The sequence below is a fragment of the Muntiacus reevesi genome, chromosome 20 (assembly GCF_963930625.1).
Source record: "Muntiacus reevesi chromosome 20, mMunRee1.1, whole genome shotgun sequence".
Lineage (NCBI taxonomy): Eukaryota > Metazoa > Chordata > Mammalia > Artiodactyla > Cervidae > Muntiacus > Muntiacus reevesi.
The window spans coordinates 37541384-37568179 of record NC_089268.1 but is presented as its reverse complement, the minus strand read 5'-3'; the positions used below and the strand labels follow the sequence as shown (position 1 = coordinate 37568179).

The 26796-nt window shown below is 44.0% G+C and overlaps 1 protein-coding gene across 4 annotated transcripts in view; it reads left to right on the top strand.

The window, feature by feature from the left end:
* CDKAL1 (CDK5 regulatory subunit associated protein 1 like 1) overlaps positions 1-25348 on the top strand; it is a 576202-nt gene extending 550854 nt beyond the window's left edge. For 3 of the 4 annotated variants that reach the window (XM_065912374.1, XM_065912376.1, XM_065912377.1), the window contains 3 exons: positions 2430-2594; positions 24425-24604; positions 25067-25348. In XM_065912374.1, coding sequence (XP_065768446.1) covers positions 2430-2594; positions 24425-24604; positions 25067-25159 — 438 coding nt within the window. In that variant the 3' untranslated portion in view covers positions 25160-25348. Of the gene's footprint in view, positions 1-2429; positions 2595-24424 lie in introns of all 4 variants that reach the window. The other variant, XM_065912378.1, reaches the window with a different exon arrangement.
* Positions 25349-26796: the final 1448 nt, after the last annotated feature.

Below are 26796 nucleotides of genomic sequence, written 5' to 3'. Positions count from 1 at the left end.
CCAGTATGGGCCACCCCGGTAAGGGATGAGCAAGTGAGGCCGACCGCCTGTGTTAGAAGCAGGGAAGCAGGAGTGGGAGGGGGTTCCAGCATGGGCGTTCCATGCGGACTTATCTCACACCGGGCACCAGTTCTCAGGGAGCAGGGGAGAGCTTTACAAGGCCCAGGCTGGCATGCCCTGTTCAGGCCCCAGTAGAGACTACACTTGAGGTGGTGGTGGTGGTTTAGTTGCTAAGTTGCATCTGATTCTTTGCGACCCCATGAACTGTGGCCCACCAGGCTCCTCTACCCGTGGAATTCTTCAGGCAAGAATACTGGAATGGGTTGCCATTTCGTCTCCAGAGGATCTTCCTGACCCAGGGATTATACCCAGGTCTCCTGCGTTGCAGACAGATTCTTTACCTTCTGAGCCAGCCAGTTGAGGACTGATCCCACCCCTCCATGTTTGAGCTGAGCCTTCCCCGTTTTCCATCTCAGTAACTGACTCCAGAGAACCCTCTTCCTCTTCAGGTCAGCCTTCTGCTCAGCTCTCTGGAGGAGCTGGATTATATTTTGGTAGCCTCTTTCCTGTTCTTTCTCTTGCCATCTGGGTTTTTGCCTCAGCAGGGAACTTTTTTCCCCTTCATTTTAAAGGCGATGGCATGCCTCATTAGCTGTTTCCTCCAATTTAAAGCAGTGGAGCTTTTTCCAATTATTAAAACCGGAGGGGGAAAAAAACACTGAGCCCTTCATTCAGATCAAGGCAGCAGATCAAGGAGAGTTATTTTCCCCCAGAATAGTACCAGATCTCCCAGGGACAGTTTACTCTAGAGATTTTCTTGTTTTATAAAAACTGATTTAAAAGGGCTTTCATATCCTGACACTAAGGCTCTCTTAGTTCATTAGCTTGCCATGAGTAATCCACCACCCAGGTGACCTTTTTCCTATACTTTGATGAAGCAGTGTACTCAGTGGTCATAAAAAATCAAACTCAGAAAGACCAAGATCCAATTTAGCCTCTCGGAGAAACTGAATGTGGAATTTCTGGCTCTCATCTGACTTTTTTTTTTTTTTTTTTTGGTCTCTACAACCAAGCCTATCAAAGATTTCATAGGAATTATTTTTCTACAAAAGATGACCTCCAGAAGTGAAGATTGTATCTAGATATCAGAGTAGACTGCTGGATCAGAATTAGACTGTTTATTTTGGATTCTGACTTGAAAAGATTGGCAAGTAGCTCCAATTCAGAAATAGAAGTGTCAGGGAGAACAGAATACATACGGGCTACCTGTAAGTCCCAGAGGAGGGAAAACATTTGCTGGAGGTAAACAAGTACCTTGATCTGCAATCTCTAGTGGAAAGAGAACATCTGACAGGTTCCTGTGAGCCAGCCAAAGTACCCTTCAGAGGAACTGGTTCTGTGTGGACGCAGAACTAGCAAATAACATGCATTTTATAACAGAGCGAAAGAAATGATGGAAACCATCAGTTAAGGAAGTCATTTAGCTCCAAACACCAAGGTTTAAACTTTGGCAAAGGGGACTGTGAAATGTTCTTCTCCCCCCAAAACAACAGGCATGTACACACACACACACACACACACACACACACATGCTCCCAAACATGCAGACCTTAATTTAAAGTGGCTGCTTAAATCATGACTCTGACAGTGAACTTGGAAGGTTCCAAACGTATGAGGGTTTCATCAGTGTTGTCCCAGTTTTCTTCATTGCCTGGGGACAGCCGAGAGCAGGATATCAAAGGCTGTTCAAAAGTAACTGGCGGATGCCTGAGGGGTTCCGAGCATGCCTTCCACGTGCCTTAGGACCACAGCCGTCCTTCGAGGAGTGAGCACTGTCTGCAGCCCCACCCCTCCCAGAAATGCCCTCCTTTTCTGCTAGATACCCAGATTTTTGAGCATCTGGAAGATAGAGCCCACTTAAGATGGGATCCCCGAAGAGAAAAAGGACATTTAAGGGGCAAGTGAGGAAATTTGCATAAAGTATAGAGTTTAGTCAATAGTAATACATCAATACTTTGTCCACCTCAAGAGCCGACTCATAGGAAAAGACCCTGATGCTGGGAAAGATTGAGAGCGGGAGGAGAAGGGGACGACAGAGGATGAGATAGTTGGATGGCATCACTGACTCAATGGACATGCATTTGAGCAAGCTGTGGGAGATCATGAAGGTCAGGGAAGCCTGGCGTGCTGCAATCCATGGGTTCACAAAGAGTCAGACACAGCTTAGTGACTGAACAACAACAGTGCATCAATATTGGCTTATTAATCATGATAAATGAATCATACCAACGTCAGATGTTAATGAGAAGGAAATTGCGCCTGGGGTGTGTGAGCTGTCTGTGCCATGTTAACAGTAATTCTGTAAATCTCAAACTGTTCTAAAATAAAATTTTATTTTTAAAAACTAACTTCTGTCATTTTTTTTTCAGGTTTTAGTGCCAAAGAACCCCACATTCATGGGGAAAATGGTCGAAGTGGACATTTATGAATCAGGAAAACATTTTATGAAGGGGCAGCCAGTTTCGGACGCCAAAGTATACACGCCATCCATCAGCAAACCATTAGCAAGAGGAGAGGTCTCGGGTTTAACAGAGGTGGGTAAAAGCGGCCTTCCTCTCTGCCCAGCTAGTAAAAAGGCAGCTGTGGAATCTCTGCGATTTCCAACCATGTTTCTGTTATCTTGTACAGTTCCCATTTTATATATGCATGAGGCTTTAATCCTTTCTGACAGATTGAAATCCGAATTAGAAAGATGCATTTTTTGCTGATGCCTTTAGCTTTGCTTCTCTGCCTGCGGAGGGAGGAAGCTCTTTCTGCTTCTAGGCCAGAGGCAGAGGGCAGAAGCCATTATTTCCAGGTGAAAGATTTAACACCAAAGATGATCTGATCCAGTGTGTTTCTGTGTCAGTAGATCCTGTGTGGAAGCGGGTAAGGAAAGGATCATTTTCGTGCTTTGCGAAGATGATTATAATACAGTAAAAAAACAAAAAAACACCTATCTACAGTTAAACAGGCATTAAACCATGTCAGTGTATGTGGTCATGGTGCCTTTCTCTAGGGTGTTAGCTGAGTATCTGCTTTAGTCATGTGGAGTGAAAATTAAACATTTTTTTTTCTTTGTATAAAAAAGTAACCTGACCCCTATTTTATACCTTGGTAAATATGGCTGTTTGCCAGGCTCTCTCTTACATTTCATTGAGCTACAGCTGTAAAAGCTGATGGAGTGTGAAATGAAAATGTGTATCACGTTTCTAAGCATCATTTGATGTCCTTTCTTCAACACAATTGTTAAGTGCTCCAAAAAAAATAAAAAGTAGAGCAATGACTTAACGTTCAGAAAAATGATGAGTGATATTTATCTGACTGTATAACTCCAGTTTTGTTTTAGTAGATGTATTATCTGCCCCCCACCCACCCCACCCCAAAGAGATGGCAAAGCATGCTAATTAAATGTTAGGAATAGTGACAAAGAAGGTCGTATTATCTACATTCTCACCTATTGTGATGACAGTCTCTGAAACCCGAAAGTGAGTGACATTTCTCACGAGCTTGACAAGGACGTGAAGACTCTGTGGGTGCAGCCCTCTGACTGAGGATCTGTGGGTGCAGCCCTCTGACTGAAGATCTGTGGGTGCAGCCCTCTGACTGAGGACTCTGTGGGTGCAGCCCTTTGACTGAGGACTCTGTGGGTACAGCCCTCTGACTGAGGATCTGTGGGTGCAGCCCTCTGACTGAGGATCTGTGGGTACAGCCCTCTGACTGAGGATCTGTGGGTGCAGCCCTCTGACTGAGGATCTGTGGGTGCAGCCCTCTGACTGAGGACTCTGTGGGTGCAGCCCTCTGACTGAGGATCTGTGGGTGCAGCCCTCTGACTGAGGATCTGTGGGTGCAGCCCTCTGACTGAGGATCTGTGGGTGCAGCCCTCTGACTGAGGATCTGTGGGTGCAGCCCTCTGACTGAGGACTCTGTGGGTGCAGCCCTCTGACTGAGGATCTGTGGGTGCAGCCCTCTGACTGAGGATCTGTGGGTGCAGCCCTCTGACTGAGGATCTGTGGGTGCAGCCCTCTGACTGAGGATCTGTGGGTGCAGCCCTCTGACTGAGGATCTGTGGGTGCAGCCCTCTGACTGAGGATCTGTGGGTGCAGCCCTCTAACTGAGGACTCTGTGGGTGCAGCCCTCTGACTGAGGATCTGTGGGTGCAGCCCTCTAACTGAGGACTCTGTGGGTGCAGCCCTCTAACTGAGGATCTGTGGGTGCAGCCCTCTGACTGAGGATCTGTGGGTGCAGCCCTCTGACTGAGGATCTGTGGGTGCAGCCCTCTGACTGAGGACTCTGTGGGTGCAGCCCTCTGACTGAGGATCTGTGGGTACAGCCCTCTGACTGAGGATCTGTGGGTGCAGCCCTCTAACTGAGGACTCTGTGGGTGCAGCCCTCTGACTGAGGATCTGTGGGTGCAGCCCTCTGACTGAGGATCTGTGGGTGCAGCCCTCTAACTGAGGACTCTGTGGGTGTAGCCCTCTGACTGAGGATCTGTGGGTGCAGCCCTCTGACTGAGGATCTGTGGGTGCAGCCCTCTGACTGAGGATCTGTGGGTGCAGCCCTCTAACTGAGGACTCTGTGGGTGCAGCCCTCTGACTGAGGATCTGTGGGTGCAGCCCTCTGACTGAGGATCTGTGGGTGCAGCCCTCTGACTGAGGATCTGTGGGTGCAGCCCTCTAACTGAGGACTCTGTGGGTACAGCCCTCTGACTGAGGACTCTGTGGGTGCAGCCCTCTGACTGAGGATCTGTGGGTGCAGCCCTCTAACTGAGGACTCTGTGGGTACAGCCCTCTGACTGAGGACTCTGTGGGTACAGCCCTCTGACTGAGGATCTGTGGGTGCAGCCCTCTGACTGAGGATCTGTGGGTGCAGCCCTCTGACTGAGGATCTGTGGGTGCAGCCCTCTGACTGAGGACTCTGTGGGTGCAGCCCTCTGACTGAGGATCTGTGGGTGCAGCCCTCTGACTGAGGATCTGTGGGTGCAGCCCTCTAACTGAGGACTCTGTGGGTACAGCCCTCTGACTGAGGACTCTGTGGGTGCAGCCCTCTGACTGAGGATCTGTGGGTGCAGCCCTCTGACTGAGGACTCTGTGGGTGCAGCCCTCTGACTGAGGATCTGTGGGTGCAGCCCTCTAACTGAGGACTCTGTGGGTACAGCCCTCTAACTGAGGACTCTGTGGGTGCAGCCCTCTGACTGAGGATCTGTGGGTACAGCCCTCTGACTGAGGACTCTGTGGGTGCAGCCCTCTGACTGAGGATCTGTGGGTGCAGCCCTCTAACTGAGGACTCTGTGGGTACAGCCCTCTGACTGAGGACTCTGTGGGTACAGCCCTCTGACTGAGGATCTGTGGGTGCAGCCCTCTGACTGAGGATCTGTGGGTGCAGCCCTCTGACTGAGGATCTGTGGGTGCAGCCCTCTGACTGATACCGAGTGATGCCGGCCAGCTTTTGTCGAAACCCTGCCAGTTGTGTCAGCCTACTTGACCAGGAGTGAACTCTCCAACTTGATAAGCATAGAAATTCATGTTTTTGTTGTTTAGAAAAAAAGTCACACATCATACTGGGGGTTTGGATGGATGACCAGGAAGGAGCAGTGAAGTCCAGCATGTAAATTATATTGCTTTTGATATGTTAGGTAATACTTCAGAAACTTCTCAAGCAAGTGACTTTTAAAAAAAAAAAACAAACTCTTTTTCCTCATGGTCTGTTTTACAAGGTTGACTTTAAATTGCCACAGTGAAAAGGATTTTATGGCAAATAGCAGCAGTGGCCAGAGTGTTATTTCAAAGAAACCTGCCTGATACATGTATGCCTATCAAAATTCCTGGTATTAACAGCACCCTTTCATTGGTTCCTTCACTGGAATGTTACTTTCTAAGAGGGCAGCCCCATTTAAATGCCATGGGCCAGCCTTTTCTATTCTCTGACTCCCTCCAGCCTGGGAAATGGTGTCATCAGCTCCCTGACCAGCCCTCCTCTGGGCTGGGTTGACCCTAAAGTCCTATGTGAGATGAGGATAAAGGTCATTTGACTGCTGGCCCTTCTGCCCCTCTAGGAAATATAGGTTGATCTCAGGCATGAGCCCAAAGGGTTCAGAATATTGATTTGTGCGTTTACATTAAGGGGAACATCCGGCAAGCCCTTTATCACCATTTGTGACTTCATGTAAATTAATGAACAGAGCTTTCCGCTTCATTATTTATCTGCTTTTAAAGATATGCCAAACTCGGGGTTCAAAAAGCCTTCTTCAAAAAGGCATTTGTCCTGGTGTTACAAATGTTTTTGCTGATGATATGAACCAAAATAGATTAAACAGAAGAACAGCTTCCATTTTTATAGGATTTAGAGGAAGGCGATAGAGGTTATAATCCTGCCTCAGACATTTTGAGCTCTGATAAAGGTGCTGGAACTCTTCAGTGAAAAAATGAGCTTCACTCTGTGGATGAAATGTGACCCTGGGGTCAGATAGACCTGAGTTTGCATCTCAACTTGTCAATTTACTCCTCTGAGCTTTGGTTTAGTCTGTTAAATGGGGATAATCATTTCTTTCATGGGGTTGTTGAAAGGAATGCATTCAATAGTGTATGTAAACCACCTAAAACTAGGCTTGGGACATAGTAAGTAGTTACTAAGTGGTTATCTCCCCTTTCTGCTAAATCTAGCTGCTTTAGAAACAGCAGACTCTGAAGATGACCTTTGGTTGTTAATTAGTTAGCTGTGATTATGCAGTGCACATAATCCCGGGAAGGGGGTGGGGGTGGGCGCAGAATGAATTTCTCTGATAGGGTAATCTATTCAGTGCCAAAGAAACTAATCCCATCAGAATTTCTGTCTTCTTAAATTTTCTTGGCTTTTCCTGAGTTTTTCTACAGTAAATGCTTCCTCCTCCACACATTATAAAGAAACCTAGAAAAGCCAAAGCATCTAAAGCAAAATACTGTTTAAAAAAAAAAAAAAAGTGTTTCCCATAGTAAATGTGTTTCCTTAATTGAGAATATTATGATTATTCTTCAAGTCTTTAGTCCTACGCTACTTTGGCCTTATTTTGTCTCACTTTAGGCACCACTGACTTCTGATAAAACTGGGAGAGGTACAACAGACTGGGGGAAAGCACTCCCGGGTGGGAGTTACGAGATCTGGATCATGGGATTCTGGCCTCTGCAGTAACAGACTCTGTGACCTGTACATCACTTAGGTTCTCTGGACCTCTGTTGTCTCTAAGACTCTGTGTTTGAAATATTTCATCTGACAAAAACAGATTGAATGCCTACCCTTTGGCAGGACTTTGAATTCTGTAAATATTAATAGAAATAAGGCCTAGTTATTTTCAAACAATGATAGTTATATAAATATCCATAGCATGGTGGAAAAGGAAAGCGTCTGTAGAATCAAAAGGTAACTGTCCTCTAAGAAATTATATTCTAATAAAAACAGCATATAGTAACATTTTTTAATCGTTATTGCTATTCCTCTTTTCAGTTTGGTTAGAGGAATACAGGAAGAAGAGGAGACTAGGATAGAGAGACAAATTTCTCTGATTATTTTTAGATAAGATGGGAGCCAAAAATGCCACCTCTAACCAAATAGGGAGCATTTTTGAATAAGTACTCTTTAAGGATAATTAATTTCAGAAAAACAAACCAAAAAAAGCTATGTAATAGTTATCCTACGGAAAGCACTTTAGGGCTCAAAGGGGTAAAAACATAAAGGACAGATCGTGCATTTTTCTCTGGACACTGTCAGGCAGCTTTGTTCTTAGGATGAAGAAGAGATGGGAGAAAGCAGAGGAAATGTACATTTTCATAGATGTTCTGTGATAGTTGGAGAAGGAAATGGCAACCTACTCTGGTACTCTTGCCTGGAAAATCCCACGGACGGGAAAGCCTGGTAGGGTACAGACCATGGGGTCACAAAGAGTTGGACATGATTAAGTTGGATACGACTATGATACTGATTCTCAAGTGTGGTCCCCAGATTTGCAGCATCAGCGGTATATGGGAACTTGTTATAATGCAAATTCATGGACCACAACCCAAAATTGAACCAGAAACTCTGGGAGAGGGACCTAGTCCTCTGTTTTTTTTTTTCAGAGACTGTCTAGATAATACAGATGTACACTGAAGTTTGAGACCCACTTTTCCAGGAAAATGGTGCTGAAGTGGGGGAGGAGTGTTTGATATTTGTAAAAGCGGTTTTACTATTTTAATGTAGTAATACCAGCCTTTTTATATACCAGAGTGAGCTTACACTAGGTACAAAAAGAGGGAAAAAAGGATGAGAAAATGTACAGCGTTAGCCGTCTTCCCCTTGTTCTATGAGGTGTTTGAGCTGTGAGTCTGCCTTGGGAATACCAGGTAATGTGAGCATTGCTGCTGCTTGTTAAGACGAGCCAGATTCACTGCTGATGTTCCTCCTCCTTCTGTGGCCCCTGTTATCACACACCACTTGAATCCTTCCATTGCTTGGATCCACAGTCAAGAAGTCAGAGCTATTTTGTGCCTTTTTGAAAAAGAGAGAAAAAAATATAATTCTCTCCTAATTCTAAACTTAGAAGTAGGCAGTTTTCCTCTTTTTAGGTTTCTTCATATTTGTAAAGAATCACTTTAAAGAAAGAAGAGGCAGGGTAACTTTATGAAAAGGCTTGAGACTAGCAGTCTGTCAGGTGTGGATTCAGATCTCAATTCCTACAGTGGTGTAGAGCACACCGTCTTCAGTCAAGTCTCTCCATGTGTAAAATGGAGAGAAGTGATTTGCAGAAGATTAAATTAGACAATGTGGACAACATGCCTGCTGCATAGTATGTATGTTAGTATTCGATAAAGGGATGCAGTAAGTATTCCTTAAAAAAATCAGTGACTTAATGGCTTTTATTTTAATGTCTTCACTGTTCTAAGTGGTACATTGCTTCCTTTGGTCTCCACCACCCACCACAGTATAGCAGATAAGAATATGGATTCTGTATTCTGATCATCTGCGTCTGAATCCCTGTTTTACCATAAGAAACAGAGCTTGGGCCACTTATTCAACCTCTTTCCCACTTAGTTCTTGCCTCTAGAACTGGGGAATAATAATAGTCCCCACTTCATAGGATTTCCAGAGAAATGATTCAGCAATCAAGAAATGTCAGCTCCTGTCACAGTAAATGTTGGTCACTGAGAATTAGCAATAATTATCATTATCATTTGCACCACATGCTAGGGCATCATTTTACTCTAGGCAGTGAAGGTAAAAATTGCACAGTCTTCTATCATCGCAGACGTTGTGCTCATCAGCCACTGATCTCGTCCAGAATGGCGGATGAAACCTGATCGATTTAAGGGTTCCTCCACACAGAGAGTGACAGATTCCCAGAGACTCATAACAATCTTACAACACTGACTGTTCTTACTGCCAGGCGTTTCTTTCTCTTATTCCGTACACCGCCTTTTAAAGAAGAATATTCTAGAATGGAGACCAGGACCTGCCCTGTTTCTCACAAGGGAAGGGAAGGCTGCCCCAGGGTCCCCGGCTGTCGCCTGTTTCTCATCTACCGGGACTTTGATCCCAATAATGTATTCACTTGAGCGGTCAGATAGCTCAGCACCAACACAGCCGGCTGCCCGCAGAGAGGAAGCGGCAGTTTTAAAGGGTGGCGTGGTTTGCCTCATTACCAGACAAAGGACCAGCAGGATATTCAGGTGTACTGAGTTTTATGTACAAACTATACTATATTTTCAGAGCTTTGACCCTTAGAAAAGCATCGTTAAAATGCTTTCCTCTCCATCTAACATTCATTTCCAATACCACTGAAGTAAAAGGGTCTATTAGTTCAGGGCCAGATTTGAAAGTGCATGAAAACTGCATTCATGAGGTTAAGAAATGGCTTAATAATTAAGTTAAAACAGTTGAAAGTAGATCTAATTTCAAACAGATCAGCTAACCGTGTTAGAAGCAAATGAGGGCGTGTTCCTTCCTATTTTTCCTTCCACCCCCCCAAGATGCTGGCTACAATCTCAAAGCAGTTTTCCCCAGCTTTTTTTTTTTTCCTTTCCTTTATAACTTTATATAAAATTGAATTCTTCATTGCCCACATGTGAAATCGGTGTCACAGTGAAAACTGTAGCACATTGAATATTTAGTCCATTTCTTCCTTTCTTGTGGCTTCTCCTTAGTTTCATTTGTAGATCTGTTAGGGCGTATTTGGGTTTCACAGTCTGGATATATAGCTTTTATTCTGTGCTCTTGAGCTGAATTTATTGGGGATTACAGCCTAACTCGTATGACTATGTCAGTTCAAAAGGCCTTTAGTATGTTAGCAGTGCCTTCCACTCTCCAGTTTGAGTACCATCCACAATATGGTCAGAGCAAGCAGAAGCTAAACAATTAGCTTTCATTTCACTTGTATCACTAACTGTGCAATCACTCATGATCATTTTCCCCCTCCCGAGGCTTGTGGCCGGGGCATGGTGAGGGGAATTGCGTGCATCAAGGAACTGACTCTACCTCAGTGATAATAATAATAGCTGCCATTTACTGAGCCTCTACTGTGTGCTGAGTGTTGAGGCTTCTTACCTGTGTTATCTCTACTTATTATTCCAGCCTGGATTAGAGCAGCAAAAACACTCAACGTGTTCTTTACGCGGCTGTGCATACTCACGAAGAGGCATCCTAGAGTGGGACTGGGTCCTCTGCATCCTCTGCCCACGTGTGGGGAAGCAAGTGCCAGGGGCAGTGGGCTTGAGGCAAAGGCGGGGGGCAGACTCCCGAGCCTGAATGACTCACACGTTCACCCCACAGGCAATGCCTGACCTCTTAGGATGTGTCTCAGCACTTATTGAACATGTTATCCCAGCACTGGACTGCATATTGGAGATAGAAGTAATAAATATGGTCTTAGCTTCTGAGGAGATTTTAGCCTGGATGTTCTTCTGGTAGCACTGTGTTCTGTTGTGACCCTTGTTGGGAGGGACTGGAGTGAGAGAGAGGGTCCTGTGGGTGTGCGCTAGCTACCCAATGTGACGTCACTGCTCTGGGGATGACCGTTTTATAGGTGATGCTCACCAGATCTAAGGTGTGCAGGACTGACTGCTCTTTGGTGCTCTCGTTTGGACTACGTTCCTTTCCTTTCAAAAGTCTTGAGCCTTTTACTCAGGCATCAGTGAGCAGTGCCGAGTATGATCACGTCTCGGTTTGTCTGGGACGGTCCTGGTTTACACCCGCTGCTGCTAAGTCACTGCAGTCGTGTCCGACTCTGTGCAACCCCGTAGACCCACAGTCCTGGTATAATTAATAACAGTGCCCTTTTTTCATTCTCTGAGGGGTTCTCATTTGGATGATAAATTACGTGGTCCTCCAATCAGTCTGTAAAGTAGGTCCAGCACTATTCCAGTCACTGCTTGGGGTCAGAAGTCTAAGGTGTGATCCTTGCCCTCAAGGAGAGGGAAGTGTAGTTGGGAAAGGAAGGCAGGTGCTTTTTGAACAAAATCTGTAATATATAAGGTGATAAATGAGATGACGTCAGATCATAAGAAATTGGAAGATGGGAGACCTTTGTAGGGTTGAGGGATCAGTGAATATATGGATCAGGGTTCTCTAAAGAAGGCAGAAAACAGTTAAACAGAAAGGGGTCTAAAAAGGGATACTGAACAGTTCACAGAATAATTAGCAGGGCTGCAGAGCAGACTCTTTGCTAAGTTTTCCAGAAATAAGACCCAAACCACATAGAAGCTGCTGGTAAGAGATGTTGCCTCTGCCTCTCTTGCCCCAGCAAGACAGAAGCCCCAAGCTCCTGTCTACTGCCCCACGAAGCTTGGTTCACAATCCAGGTCTCAGACCTATTGCATCTGAGTGTAGAACCAGGGCCTCATATTTGTACCAGAAGGACAGAGGAGAATGGGAAGATGGAACATGTTTCCTGGAATCTGTATCAGTGACGTGGAATTTACAGTGTGGAGAACACCAGTGTGACGAGGGTATTCACACAGTTCCCACTGCAGAGGGTGTCATGGGTCTGATGGGATTAGAATTGGATTGGAAGATAAGAAGGACTTAATCAGGCAAGTGAAGGAGAAGATTCTTCTCAATGCCAAAGGAACATAACTCAGTGACAGAATGAGCAGGAATGAATTTGGCTTTCTTTGGGCATTTGTAAGTAGACGTGGGCAGTTGGGCGCAAGTGTATAATAATCTTCATTGTAAAGAGTGGGCCTCTGGGCTTTGAAGTGAAGTAGCAGATTATATTGGGTTTACCAGGGGGCTCAGTGGTAAAGAATCCACCTGCCAGTGCAGGAGATGCAGATTTGATCCCTGGGTTGGGAAGATCCTGCGGAGAAGGAAATGGCAACCCACTCCAGTATTTTTGCCTGGGAAATCCGATGGATAGAGGAGCCTGGTCAAAAAAAGAGTCAGACATGACTTATGACCAAACAACAACAACAACAGCATATTACACTGGGTTGACGAAACAGCTCATTTGGGTTTTTCATAAGATGTTACAGGAAAACCTGAATGAACTTTCTGGCCAACCCGATACAGTAAAGCACATGCATTAGTCTATGTAAGTTAGGCTGTGCTACAGTAACACATTAACCCTGAAATCTCAGGCTTAACACAGAAAAGGTTTATTTCCTACTCTTCACTGCAACACATCTAGTACCATTTATTGGATGATCTCGAGTCAGGGCTTGTCAGCTCTACACAGACACGTCGGGACCCGGATCGACTGCCTGGAGAACCAGCTCTTCACTGCCTCAGCACAGGAGGGGCGTAGGGTATTTCTGTTTATGTCCATTGGCCAGAAGTATTCACGTGGCCTAGAGTTTAGGAGATACACACTTCTGCATGAATAAGATATGAAGGAGTACTGGAAGTTCCTGCCATGCACATTGGGAGGTTTTTGAGCGCGAGTGTCATGGTGAAAGTTGCCTGTGTGAGCCAAGTTCACAGGGGCAAGGCCGCCCTGTCTGTTCCGTTTACCGCCGGCTTTGGGTCACAGCACAGAGCCTGACTCAGAGCTGGTGCTCTGTACACATTTGTTGAATGAACTTGACTCTCCCTGATACGCATGGTAGGAGGGAGGGTTTCTTGACCAGAGGCAGGAGGTTAACAGTGCATGATAGGTTGATAATCTTCAGTTCCTTCAACTTAGGACATTAGTATATTCTTCAAAGGCTAAAAAAAATCAGTCAAGCCACCCAACCTGCTCTTTGAAGTCATTTGACATCTTGATAAGCAGATTGCAAAAGCCTCTTTTTAAACTGATAATAATCTTGCGAGTTTAAATTCTTTTCATGGAAACTGTAACGATGAGTACCTTACAGCCAGGCATACTTCTAACCATAAATTTTCAGCCAGTTTCTCCTGTTGTGTTCAGAGTACTAACTTTGAGTTGTGCCTAAAATAAGAGAACCATGAATACCTTTTGTTTTGTAGCATAGTTTGCCACGTTTTATATTTAAAGGGCTTCAGAGAAGGAAATTCTCTCCTGTCCCTCAATCTCCGCAATGCCATTGTATAAAATTACTGAGAAACATAAATGTACAAGCCATGTGTCAAGTCAACATTTATCTGGTAGGAAGTCAACCTGTAAAAGTAACATCTGGTAACTTTCAAATTTGCCACCACTTGAGAAAGAAGTCCAAAGGACAAAAAAATAAAAGCCAAAAAAACACTGGAGATTTACTTAATCAAGGTCAGCTTCTGGAGGCCTCTGGCTCCTGGGGATTCTTTCTTGCAGATATCTACACTGAAAGACTAGTATATCCCTCAAGCACATTAACTTTGTGATCTGTCTACAGAGATTTGGGATTTTGGTTCTGTCCCTTATAACTGTGTGATCATTGGCTGGTTACTTACCATCTCAAGGTGTGTTTCCTCTTCTATGAATTGAGGGTGATAGAGTCTATTCAATAGAGTAATTCTGGCAATGAAATGAGATAATGCATGGGGGGTCCCAGTGGTGCTGGCACTGAGGAAGTGATCCATGACTACGTGGTGTGAAACTGGTGGCGTGCTGATGATCACTGAAGATTGATTTGGGCCTGGTTAACTGAGACACTAATATCACATCCATGACATATATACCGTGAGAAGAGGAGGTGGTCATTGGCCTTTTCAGTAATGTTTATAACCGCAACAGCGTTTTTAAAAGTATAGTTAAATACCTAAAATAAATACTTTGTGATCACGTTTCTAAGTTTCCCCTTTTCATTGACTTTGAGTGCTGTTTCTTTTCTGCTCTCCTTCAAATGATGTCAGTTCCTCTGAACTGTCAAAAAGCATCCAGGGTGTAGGATAGTGTTACTTGCTACAGGCTTTTTTTAAAAAAATATTCTTGTAGGAGGTGGTTGTCCATGCTCTGTACTGTATAATCTGATAATAAACACAAACAATCTGCCTAATTGGTCTCCCTGTTTTTACCCTCTATAAAAGTCAGATCATGTCTCTCTTTTGCTCAAAACCATCTAGGATTTCATGACCTAGCATATGTACCCAACACAATTAAAAGCAGGCATCCAAATAAATACTTGTTCTGTTTGTATGCCAACTGTATTGTATACCAGTGTTCATAGCAGCATTATTCACTATAATCAAAAGCTGAAAACAATCCAAGTGTCCATCAACAAATAAGTGAATTAAACAGAATGTGTTTGATATATTGATATATATACATGCAGTGGAATTTTGTTCAGCCATAAAAAGAAATGAAGTTCTGATACATGCTACCACAAGGATGAACCTTGAAAACGTTATGCTAAATGACCCGTAAGGCACACAAAAAAACAAATATTACATGATTCCACTTATATACAATATCTAGAATAAGCAGAGCCTCCTTCTGTAGAGCCAGAAAGTAGATTAGAGGTTGTCAGAGGTTGTGGGTACAAGAGTTGTTTCTTAATGGTTGTAGGGTTTCTATTTGGAGTGATAAAAAAGTTTTAGAGACAATGGGGATGGTTGTACACCATGGCAATCGTAATTGCCACTGATCTGTACACTTAAAAATGATTCAGATGGTAATTTTTATGTTATATATATATCTCATTACAAATTAGAAAAAAAAAGTCTAGGGTTTCCCATGACACTCAGAATGGGAGCCAAAGGCCCTGTAGTGACCTCCAAAGCCTAGTGCCTTGCACACTCCGCTGGTCTCTCCACCTTATTATCATCGACGTCTTCCCCGTCGAACCCGCTGAGCCAGCCCCCGGCTCACGCCACTCCTTGGATGTGAGCACACCCGGCTTGCTCCGTCCGGACGGCCTTTCCGCTTGCTTGTCCCTCTGCGTGGAGCGTGCTTCTCTTAGATGCCCGTGTGACATGTCTGTCATCTCCTCCATGCAGGTCGCTGCTGAAATAGCACCTTATCCACGAGGCTTCCTGAGGAGCCCCCTGTAAAATAGCTACCCCCACCTTCCGTCAGACCGAGTACCCGCTGTGCTTACTCTGCTTTTCTTGATGGTACGCCTTACCATCAGACATAGCAAATATGTACGTGTTTGTCTCCAGCTAATACAACAGGAGTCCCATCCGTGAGGGCTGAGCTGTTCTGCTTTGTTCACGCCTTTGGCCTGAATGTCTGAAATAGTGCCTGCTCACTCAGTGTCTCTTGAATGAATGAATGAATATATTTGTGCTGTTAGGATATCCCTTACCTCATTGATTCTAAAACCATATATCCAGTGGCACTGAGGATAATACTTAACGATGACAGAGTTGATTGTGACAGCAGGTAACATCGCCCATTTTTTTTGTTGTTCTTATTGTTTAAAACCCAAACATCTGCCAAAACATTCTCATGGTGACTTATTTGGACAAATCTTTAAGAGTAATTATTTTGAGTTGAAAAGATTAAATTATTTTGAGTTGAATTAGCTTTAAGGCACTCAATTGTTATGTTCATCTGCATCCCAGTTCCTCCATGTAAGATGGAGGATGGTTTCAGTTGTGGTTTAAGAGATTATGGAAAGGACTTAATTGTCAACGAAACATTTTGACCCAATTCATCCCTTCTTTTTCTTTAACTTTACCACACCTGTGGAGCAGTTTGCTTATTTCCAGCCAATAATTTGGAATAGATGAGTTCTGATTTCTGCTACTGTCATGAACATTGTAATCCCAGGCTTCATCGTTCTAAGCGAGCCTCTTGGAGTGGAGGTGTGTGTGTGTGAGTACACATCTGTGGCTGATATTTAGTAAGCAGAAGAGAGAACTGTACTATTTTGAATCTGACTCTCTACCCTACCCTGCTCCTTATTTTGGTAAGTGTAAGAAGCTGAAAATAAGGAAAATGTAGGTTTATTTGAATGGACATTTGGTTAAGATTAAGAAAGTCGAAAAAGATGAAAGCATTCAAATAGAAGCCCACAATGGAGGGTTGAGAAGGCAGCGAGGCTGAGTAGTCACCTTTGTTCATCCTTTCTTACTGGAACTCTCTCAGCAGTGCACATTAGGGATGCTCTAGTGAAGACGTGCCTCCCTAAGTTTATATTTTAGGGATTAAATGCAGTTATGATAGATATAATTTTCTGCTATGGAGATAATTTTGTATTCTAAGCAAACTTTTCAAAATTAGGAGATCTTGAATTTCTTTTCCAATAATGTACTGCACTGCATAATGTATATTTTAAGACAGTTTCCTTGCATTGATCACATATTTGGTTTCGATAGGTTTTCTGTGTAGGCCATATGTTCAGGCTCAGTTAAAAAAAACATTCTAAACTCTAATTTATCTTGAGTTATAAGATATCAAACGATTTTTCTTTCCCCCCTGTTAGCTTCCACTTCAAGCTGTAACAGTGCCTCTGGGCCATGAGGAAATTTACACATAAGAAATATTTTGAATTCATTAAGAGAAGTTCAGAGCTTAAGAGTTGTTTTCAGATCTCTTGAGTAGGATGAAATACGATCTCACAGGAAATAACTAGGTGACGGGCAGATGCCGAGCTTTGGTTTTTGATATGATTATGTATCTTGCTTTGACTTGGCGCAGCTCAAGTCAGAAGGTTGGGCACCTAAAAGGGGGGGTCACCGAGACCACCCAGGGGCGCATCAGATCTATTCCTGTGGTGGACGTCAGGCCAGAATTATTCAGAATAGAATCTGAAAGGCATTTGATCCTATGGTAGATAGTTTAATAATTTATGTTTGGCCTTATTAGCAAAGCCGTGTGTTTACTCGATCACCGAAATAAGATGAAAAAAACTAAGATCATAGTGAGTTTTCTAAGTGTGTATGTGGTCCAGTTGAAAACATTTTCCTTGCAATTTTAATGATCTGATAGCAAGTACACATTTGAGGTGAGGGGGAGGGGAAATGACACATGAATAATGGCTGATTTAGAATTGCTCATGCCCCAGAGTGGCGCCCAAAGGCTGATAGTACCGTGCTGTCATCTTGTAATTGCAACAGAGGTTTTCCAATGTCAGTTTTCTCCCAGAATAAGCAAACAGGTGTAATAGAGTCCCAGTTTCATTTGTTGACCCTCTTACATGACGATGTACCTATAACACTAGTGGACTATACGTGTAGCATTCTTTCCGGAGACTGCAAGAGCTAGAAAATGCTCCCATGTTTGGTTTGGAGATAGTGAACCCTCTTAGTGACATGGTATTAATATGCTCCCAATTAAAGAAATGTCTCGAAGAATAGTGGAGAAAGGTACCTTGGCCCCAGTAATCCCGTCTGTCCTGGCATCAGATAATGAGACAAACACAAGGACGAGGTTGTCTGTTCATCCAGGAAGGGGGACTGGCACATGGAATGCGTCGCTGGGCCCTGGCAGCACCTGCAGGTGGCAGGGGCTGAAGAATTCATTTAGAAGCTGCGCTGCAAGATGGGGAGACAGGTGGCAGCTCTCTTACAGGGATGTCTTTTATTTGCGCAGAACCAGACCAACTGTTCTCATTAAAACACATTTTGCAACTTGTTCTAATGTGAGATTAGGGACGTGTGCGTGTCACCCGTGCAGAGAAAACCCAATGACAGACCATCCACCAGTCACATTTACTGAGTCTGAGCGTGGCTCAGAGCCGGAAGACAGGTCATGTGAAATCACCGGACCTGAGGCTGGTTTTCCCGGAAAGGCATTCTGTAGGGAAACACAGAATAATACCATTACCTCCCTGTGAAGTGGACAAACTCACTTTGGCAGGAATCTTGATACTGGCGGTTGTTTTAATAATTAAGCAGTGCCTTGATTTTTCTCATATCTTTGTGTTGCATTATAAGTGCATCTCTGGTGTGTAACTACCAAGCTAGACTTAATGCAACTAAAACCATGCCTTTCCCCTCCTTCCCCATTTACACCTACTCTATAAACTGGGCAAGTACTTCAAGTTGGGAGAAACTCATGTTAACTTCTTCACTGAGTGGTTGGGAGAATTAAAGGAGAGATGTCATGGAGAATAAAAACGTGCTGGACACTTGGGGAACGTTCCAGAAACACTGCTTCTTCTCCTTAGTGTTTTTACGCAGAGCTTACCTTCCACCTGTCTTTCTGGATCCTTATGCCTCTGGTTCTACAGCCATGTTTCACTTTATAAATATTTTTGGTGAAAAGGAGAAGGAAGTTGGAGTTGACTGTGACTTGGTTCCTTCCTTTTTAGTTTCCTTGAAAATAGCACTACAACAATATTAGATATTGGAGGAAAGTGTTATCTGGTTCCTGAAGTTTCTGAACATCAAAATTGTTTTGGTTTCTAGAATTTTTTTTTAGTGTATATTCATGGTTCTATTCTAATATATTTATTACTTTAATAGGATTTGATAAGCTACACCTTTGAAAATTTGTAGAATATGTTTAAGAATTTGGATGTAAGTATGTTTAGAAATTAATCAGTGAGAAACAGTGAGATTTACAAGGAGGAAAGATCATGTTAATTAAAGTTAACACTTTCTCAATATGTCCTTAATCTACTATGACTAGATAAATACATGAATCTTTTTGACTGAGCAAAGGTCATATCCTGCTTTGTTTCTATCTGCTTTGTAGAGGCACTTCTAAATGGAATTTGACTTCTTAAGAATGATAAATCTGAGCGTTGATGTTTGGTTATAGAAAATAATAAAATTTCTTGTATTTGTTGTAATATAGCTTGAGAGAAACAAGTGTGTCTTGAATTTCAAGAGTTAATAACTCTGAAAATGTTTAAGAGGTTTATGGAAGGTTCAAGCCTTCTGTTTACTTTCCAGAACTATTGACTATGCCGAGTTTTTCTTCTCTGAAGTCAGTTATGTGCATTATTCTATGCACATGTGTGTGTTTAAACTTTATCTTGCTACTGATTTTTTTTTTCTTTTTTTTTTGCTACTGATTATTTATCATCACTTCACCTATAAGCACTTTTTTTCAGTACAGCATGGAGATACTATATACATTTTTTCTATCTGTGGATGCTGCTTCTGACTGTGGAAACTGCAATAGTTGCGCATTTGCATGTTAGAGGAACTTGGACTTTATGAGAAAGTCCTTATATTTCCTTTATTTCCAAATTACTTTTCCTTCAGTATCCGAGTGGTAGTTGACAATTGAAATGTACAAAGCTACACTGTAATTGGCTACCAATTACTCTGTCATCTGAGAAACTTTTTTTCAGTCATATTTAAAAATATATCATCAGATTCTTTTAATCAAGATCGTGAATTGGTACAGAGTGAAGACTTGGAGGCTCAGATGGTAAAGAATCCACCTGCAATGCAGGAGACCTGGGTTTGATCCTGGGTTCAGGAAGATCCCCTGGAGAAGGCACTGGCAACCCATTCCAGTATTCTTGCCTGGAGAATTCCATGGGCAGAGAAGAATGATGGGCTACAGTCCATGGGGTCGCAAAGGGTCAGATACGACTGAGCAGAGATAATAACAGAAGCACAGCGTGGTAAAGACAGGCTGCATTTTCTCTCTGCTGCCCTGTTGTCAAGCTCACCTTGATCTCAGAGACAGTGGCAGGTCAGGGGGCTGCTTGTGGCTGTGGAGGGATGCCACTGCACTTCCATATGCTCCTGTGATGCAGCCTGCCCCTCCAGGACAGGAGAGTGCTGAACATAACAGGGTCAGTTATGTTCAAATGTGTTCATGTTTGCGTGGGAGAGGAAAAAAACATCGGTGCCTGAGAAAGAATGACTAAGGCAGACCCAGCCCCAGGTAATCTACAATAGTAGTTTAATAGGTGCCGTTTCTGTTTTGAGCATAATTTTATGGCAAATGAGTTGGAAGGAGCAGAGGAAAAATTTTTATGAAACTCTTGTTAACAGTCAAAGGGATTTTTTTCTTTCAGTCTCGGAGCACAAATACTTTACCTATTCTTGTAGCTTTGTGAAGCAGAAGGTGTTACAAAGTGAAAGTCGCTCAGTCATGTCCGACTCTTTGTGACCCCATGGACTATACAGTCCGTGGAATTCTCCAGGGCCCAGAATACTGGAATGGGTAGCCATTCCCTTCTCCAGGGGACTTCCCAACCCAGGTCTCCCACATTACAGACGGATTCTCTACCAGCTGAGCCATAAGGGAAGCCCGAGAAGACTGGAGTGGGTAGCCTATCCCTTCTCCAGCGGATCTTCATAAAACCAACCAAACAGGTGGCCCAGTGGTAAAGTATCCGGCCCCCAGCACAGGAGATATGAGAGACGTGGATTTGATCCTTGGATGAGGAAGATCCCCTGGAGAAGGAAATGGCAACCCACCTCCAGTATTCTTGGCTGGAGAATCCCAGGACAGAGGAGCCTGGTGGGCTGCAGTCCACGGGGTCACCGAGAGTTGGGCACAACCGAGTGACCAAGCATGCACAAATGATTGAAGCTTGAGACCCGCCTAGTCCTGCCCCGGGGCAGCTTGACCCCTGGTCCAACGCCAGTCATCACCGAGTGCAGCTTCTGGAATTGCGGACACAGAACCAAGGTCCAGCGTTCAGAGCTGAGGGTTGGGGTAGATCTTCCCTGAAGCTAGTAGAGCTTAAGACTCAGGACCTCACACTTTGAGGGGCCTGCTCCAAGTGCCTGTATGTAATTTTGAATTGATTCTTTTTTTTGAGAGAGAAAGCTTCAGGCCCCACGGTATCTGGATCTGTGAACCCCCTGAAGTTATCTGCCAGGTGTGAGCCAGGCTGCGTGTGTATGTGCACAGACGCCTCCACATTTTTCTGGGGGACCAGTCTGTAGTCCTCACTGACTTCTCAAAGCCATCTGCGACTTAAAAAGGTCAAAGGACGCAGGCCTAGGAGAAATTAATCAGCCTCTTAGTTCTGGTCTTGTAAAGCTAAACTTAGAAAGTGATGCTTCAATTACTAGAGGCAACAACTCATGACTCATGTACAGTTATGCCCATTGATCACCAGAGACATGGCTGAGCCTGTTTTTGACCAGTTAGATCTCATCTGCAATACATCCTCATATCCATCCATCCATCCATCCATTTCTGAGCCCTTGCTGCATACTTGCTCTGTGTCTGCAGCTGTGGAGGTTCCAAGAGCCCAGCGATGAACTAGGCGACCTCCCTGCTTTTCAGGAACTTGCAGAGCTTCTGTCATTTCAGCTGCAGAAGTACACGTTCTTTCCCAAGGCTGCCATTATCCATGTGAGTGCTGTCCTCGAGACCTTGGGACTGTTTTAAACCAATCAGAAATGAAAGCTTGTCATCATATTCCCAAAATACTACACAAAACACCCATCTTACAGGAGAGTGATTCCCAGGGCGTGTCAAGGTGCAGGTGTCTCTGCGGAGGGGACAGTATCTCCATCTGACCAGCTGTGAGCCTCCTTGTCTGGGCCCCCTGGCACAGGGACAGCAGGGGGTCAGCCCAGGTCCCCAGGGAGCCCAGAAGGAAACGATGGTGTGACTGCCATTGGAATTGAGAGATTTATCCTTGTGACCAAAAGCTGTATTGATTCTGCAATTAGTCTCCTGCAGTCAAAGCAAGAAAATTCTTCCATATCTTTCACATGGAAATCTTTGCTGGTAGAAGTTGGGTTGTGAAAGTTCTTTTCATTTCCCCCTTCCTATTCTTCGTCCCTCCACTACCCGCTCGGCTGAACTCAAGTACTGTTGATTCTACATCAGAAGTCTGTCGCTCCCTCCTTTCCATGCCTCCCGCCATCATCCTAACAGGTCCTCATCCCCCTCCACCCCGTCTCCCGCCACACCTTGCCCTGGATTCCCGACCCGCGTTCTCTGCGCTCCCCTCACTCCACCCTGCTTCCTGCCAGAGTCGCCTCTGTGAAGCACAGTGGCAGCGCTTCTGCTGTGCATAGTGGGGCTGCTGTTCCCTGCAGAGGCCGAAGCCGTCAACAGCGGATTGTTTGAAAGCGTGGAAAGAAAGAATAAGCGAAGGGAAGTGGCTCTTCCGAGACCTTTGGTGCGTCCGTAGATTTCTTGTTCTTCCGCGGTCGTGCCCCTGGGTCGCCCCCTCCTCCCCATCCCTGGTTCATTCCTTCCACCCAGTATTCTCCTTCCCCCAGCCCCACCTCCGTCTCTCAGAATGTTATTCAGGTTTCAGCAGGGGAGGCACTGGTTCTAAGGCCCGGGCATCAGGTGGAGTCTTACATCATGGAATCAGAGCTACACTTTGAAACCCTAGAACCACCCCGAGAGTGGCCAGGGGCCCCCGTCCTCCCCACACCTGCAGAGATGCCTCAGGGAACGACACCACCTCAAAATTCTGCCAGGTCTCCTGGCTCCTTGTGCCCCCGCCGAGCTGGGTTTCCCAGTCTTTCCATGTGTGGTACCCAGAGGGTCACCCAGAGGGTTATATGGCACCCCAGGGTCGAGGGAAGGGCTGCGTGTGGGGTGGATCCCTCTGGCCACCCAGACCCCTCCAGGTGCCCCGAAGGATCAGGAGCAGCCCTCCTACAACCGCGGTGTTTGCTGAGTAGAATTGCTTCCTTGGCTTTTCCTTTGTCGTTGTTCTTTGCCTGAGTGGATAGTCATATCCCGCAAAGTTAAGCTCCTTTGTGATGCAACTCCACGTCGGTTCTGCCCTTCAGGAATTCTGCCTTGATTCTCCATAAACACTCTTTGTCTGTCCCATATAGTTTGAGTATAACCTGGAAATTTATGAACTTGGTCTGACCCTTAAAGGAGAGGAACCCTCCCTTATACCTGACTGGGCCCACCTGGCTGCGGTGGGTGTTTGAATGCGTCTGTGGTGAAGGAGTGAGTGATAGCCGCTGCTTACATCAAACTAGACGCTTCTGAGGTGCAAGGGAGGCCATCAACAAAACGAAAAGGCATCCAACCCAATGCGAGGAAATACTTGCAGACTGTGTATTTGATGTCTGATGGGGGGTTGATACCCCAAACATATAAAGAACTCATGTAGCTCAATACCAAAACAGAAAAGTGAATTTAAAAGTGGGCAGAGGATCTGAATACTGTAGACAGTTTATCAAAGAAGACATACAGATGGCCAACAGGTGCATGCAAAGATGCTCTTCAGCACTAATCATCAGGGAAATGTAAATTAAAAGCACAATGAGATATCACCTCATACCTGTTAGAATGGCTATTATCAAAAGAGATGAGAACTAACAAATGCCGGTGAGCACATGGAGAAACAGGCACCCTCGTGCACTGTGGGTGGAAATGTAGACTGGTGCAGTCACTCTGAAAAGCAGTGTGGAGTTTCCTCAGCAAATTAAAACTAGGACTATGGTTTGATCCAGCAATTCTACTTGGAGTGTTAGCTCAAAGGAAACAAAAACACTAACTCAGAAAGATACCTGCATTCCCATGTCCATTGCAGTGTTTTTTATAGTAGCCAAGACATGGGCGTGGAAGCAACCCAAATGTCCATCAATGGATGAATGGACAAGGAAGATGTGGCCTGTATATGCAATGAAATATTACTCAGGTGTAAAAAAGAAGGAAGTCTTGGCATTCACAACAGCACGAATAAACCTTGAGGGCATTGTACTAAGTGAAATGCATCAGAGAAAGACATGGAATCTAAAATAACAAAACTGATTTTATAGATGCAGAGAACCAATCAGTGGTTGTCAGAGACAGGGGCGTGGCAGGTGGGAGACATGGGTGAAGAGAGTCAAAAGGTACAAACTTACAGTTAGAAATACATCCCCGGGAAATAAGTACAGCATGGTAACTATAGTTAACAATTCTGCTTTGTTATATTTGGAAGTTCTAGAGAATAGATCTTTAAAAGCTCTCATTACTAGGGAAGAATTTTGTAACTGTGCTATAACAAGATCCACTGTGATGCTCATTTCAGTGTATACACATATTGAATCCTTATGTTGTACAACTGAAACTGATACAATGTTATATGTCAATTATATCACAATAAAAAATTAGTTCCTTCTAGGAATCTTTTGCTGAATTGATATAATATCAGTGCTTTTTTTCTTTTTCTTTTTTTTTGGTCTTTAAAACCTTTCGCTATCCTCTATGTTTTTCTCTCCATAGGAATTCAGAAATAGGCTTGGGAATCACCTGAATTCAGTATCCCACACCTCAGCTGCAACCCAACGAGACTCGGCCAGTTCCCGAATGGTGCTACGATTGCAAAGCCTGCACCGGGACTTTGCACTGAAGATGTCTGTGGGCCTGGCTCTGCTTGCTCTTCTTTTTGCTCTTTTAGTCAAGGTCTGTAATTAAAACACAACCAGCTGAAGTATCTGTGAAGAAGAATAAATTTCTATTTCAACCCTTCAAAGAAAAGGAGAGCAACCACATCAGTTTTCAAAGGGCAATGATTTATACTGGGCTCACTAACGGCTCTTCAGCCACAGTCTTTAATGAGGCCTCCCTGTCTCACATTGAGTTGGACCCATTGGTTATTTGACCTAAAATCTAATAACGGCTGCCATAGCATATCTTTTCAATTAAGCGCCCTTGGGTTTATTTTTAGGAAAAAAAAAATGCAAGTGGTTGCATTTTCTTTAAATCACCAGTCTTCAAGTCAGAACCTGTTGGTATGGTGGGTCTGGTTACCTCTTCCTCATGCAGGAAGAATTTTCCATTTTCAATAAACATTTTAAAATCTTATCTTTCTCTTTATGCATTGTTTAGGGCCCCATATTACAAAGCTTTTATTTTCCACAACAGATGTGTTATGGAAAAGTTTATATGGAAACCTGTGTTTGGAACTTCAATCCTTTCGGAATGCACAGGAAGAGCCTGCCAATTAAAGAATCGTGACAACATTTTGAAAAATCTGAGGAATCACCCCCTTCTTTAATAACCCACAAACTTTCAAAAACTGGATTTGTCTAAAACAAGCTCTGCCTCTTTTCTGGCTTTTTTTTTTTTTAATCTATTTACATCAACTGTTTATTTCTACCTGATGTCATCGGTGTTCACTAAATGAAGTGATTTCTGTCACAATAAAAGCAGTTGGTGTGATGAACAAGTCTCACGACTATCAGAATTGAAATAATTTATTTGGATTGTACAGTCACAGGAACATCAGGCACCCTGTGGTTACAGGACAGTTTTCATTTTAAATCTCCACCCTCTTCAGTTTGTGGTTTTATCCCAAAATGTTTTAGCCTCTTTTATGTCTTTAAGGAATCTAAGTTCAAATTATGTCATCAGTCATTGAGTTTAAAAAAAAAAAATCAAAGACTTCAGTACATACCTCCCAAACCTGGTATGTGGTTCTAAGAAGAGATCACATTTAAAATGCAAGGATCTGCTCTTGACCCTCTGGGAGCCCTGCAGTGACTCAGCCACTTATGATCATCCTGTTCCATCAGCAGGAAGAGGGGGAAGTGTTAGCCGAGTATTGGAGGGAGCCTGCTGAGTGCTTCCTTTTTGAGATACGTGCAGTCATTTCTTTATTAATAAACAGTGGGTTCCAGCATAGTACTGATTTAATGAAAACCTTGCAGACGTGGAAATACCACCGAAAGCCTAGAGTCGCACTATACAGGGCAGAAGAAAAGCGTCACCTCTGACACTGGAGATAGCAGGCTGCCCGTGCACCTTCCCAGTCACTAGCTCTGTCCCCCAAAAGCTTACAGTCCTTATTTCTAACATCATAGGTTGGTCTGCATGTTCATGAGTGTCATGTAAATGGAATCACATGGCGTGTGCTGTCTTGTGTGTCTGCCTTCTTTTGCTCAGCATTGCACATGAGACACATCCAGGTGGTTGTGTGTGGCAGTCGTTCATTCACTTTCCATGCCGAATACAATTCCATTGTATGAATATACCCCATTGTAATTATCCATCCTACTTTTGAGTTGTTTCTGATTTTGTGACTGTTGGAATGATGATGCTGTGAACGTATGTTTGGGTCCACATATGCATGCATTTGTGTAAACTTACACCAAGAAGTGGTATTGCATTTGTGCACACCATCAAATGGTGCTTTGCAAGGGTCGTACCAATCTCCATTCCCGTTAGCAGTCACTGAGAATTCTGTATGTGTCCACTTGTTGCCATGTACCTTGCCATTCTCCCCACTGTTTCTGCACCTTTGACTTTCTTCAGCTGATCTCATCTCTGTTGTCTCTCATCATGCCTAGCCCTGTTTTCATCATAATAACAATACTGATAATCATTAACCATCTAGCCTTTAAAAGCACCCAGACAAAATGATGTGGACTTTACAAGTGTTCCTCCTGAAAACACAGCCCTGAGATAGATATTGTTATTCTCATTTTGCTGAGGGAAAACAAAAACTAAAGCCCACAAGATTAAGTAACTTGCAAGAGACACAGAACCACTAAGTTGTAGAGGCAGAACCAGAACTCAGCTTGACTCCAAAGCCTATATGCTCCTGGGCTGGATACTCTTCCTACTCCCTTGACTCCATCTTCCATGTGAACTTG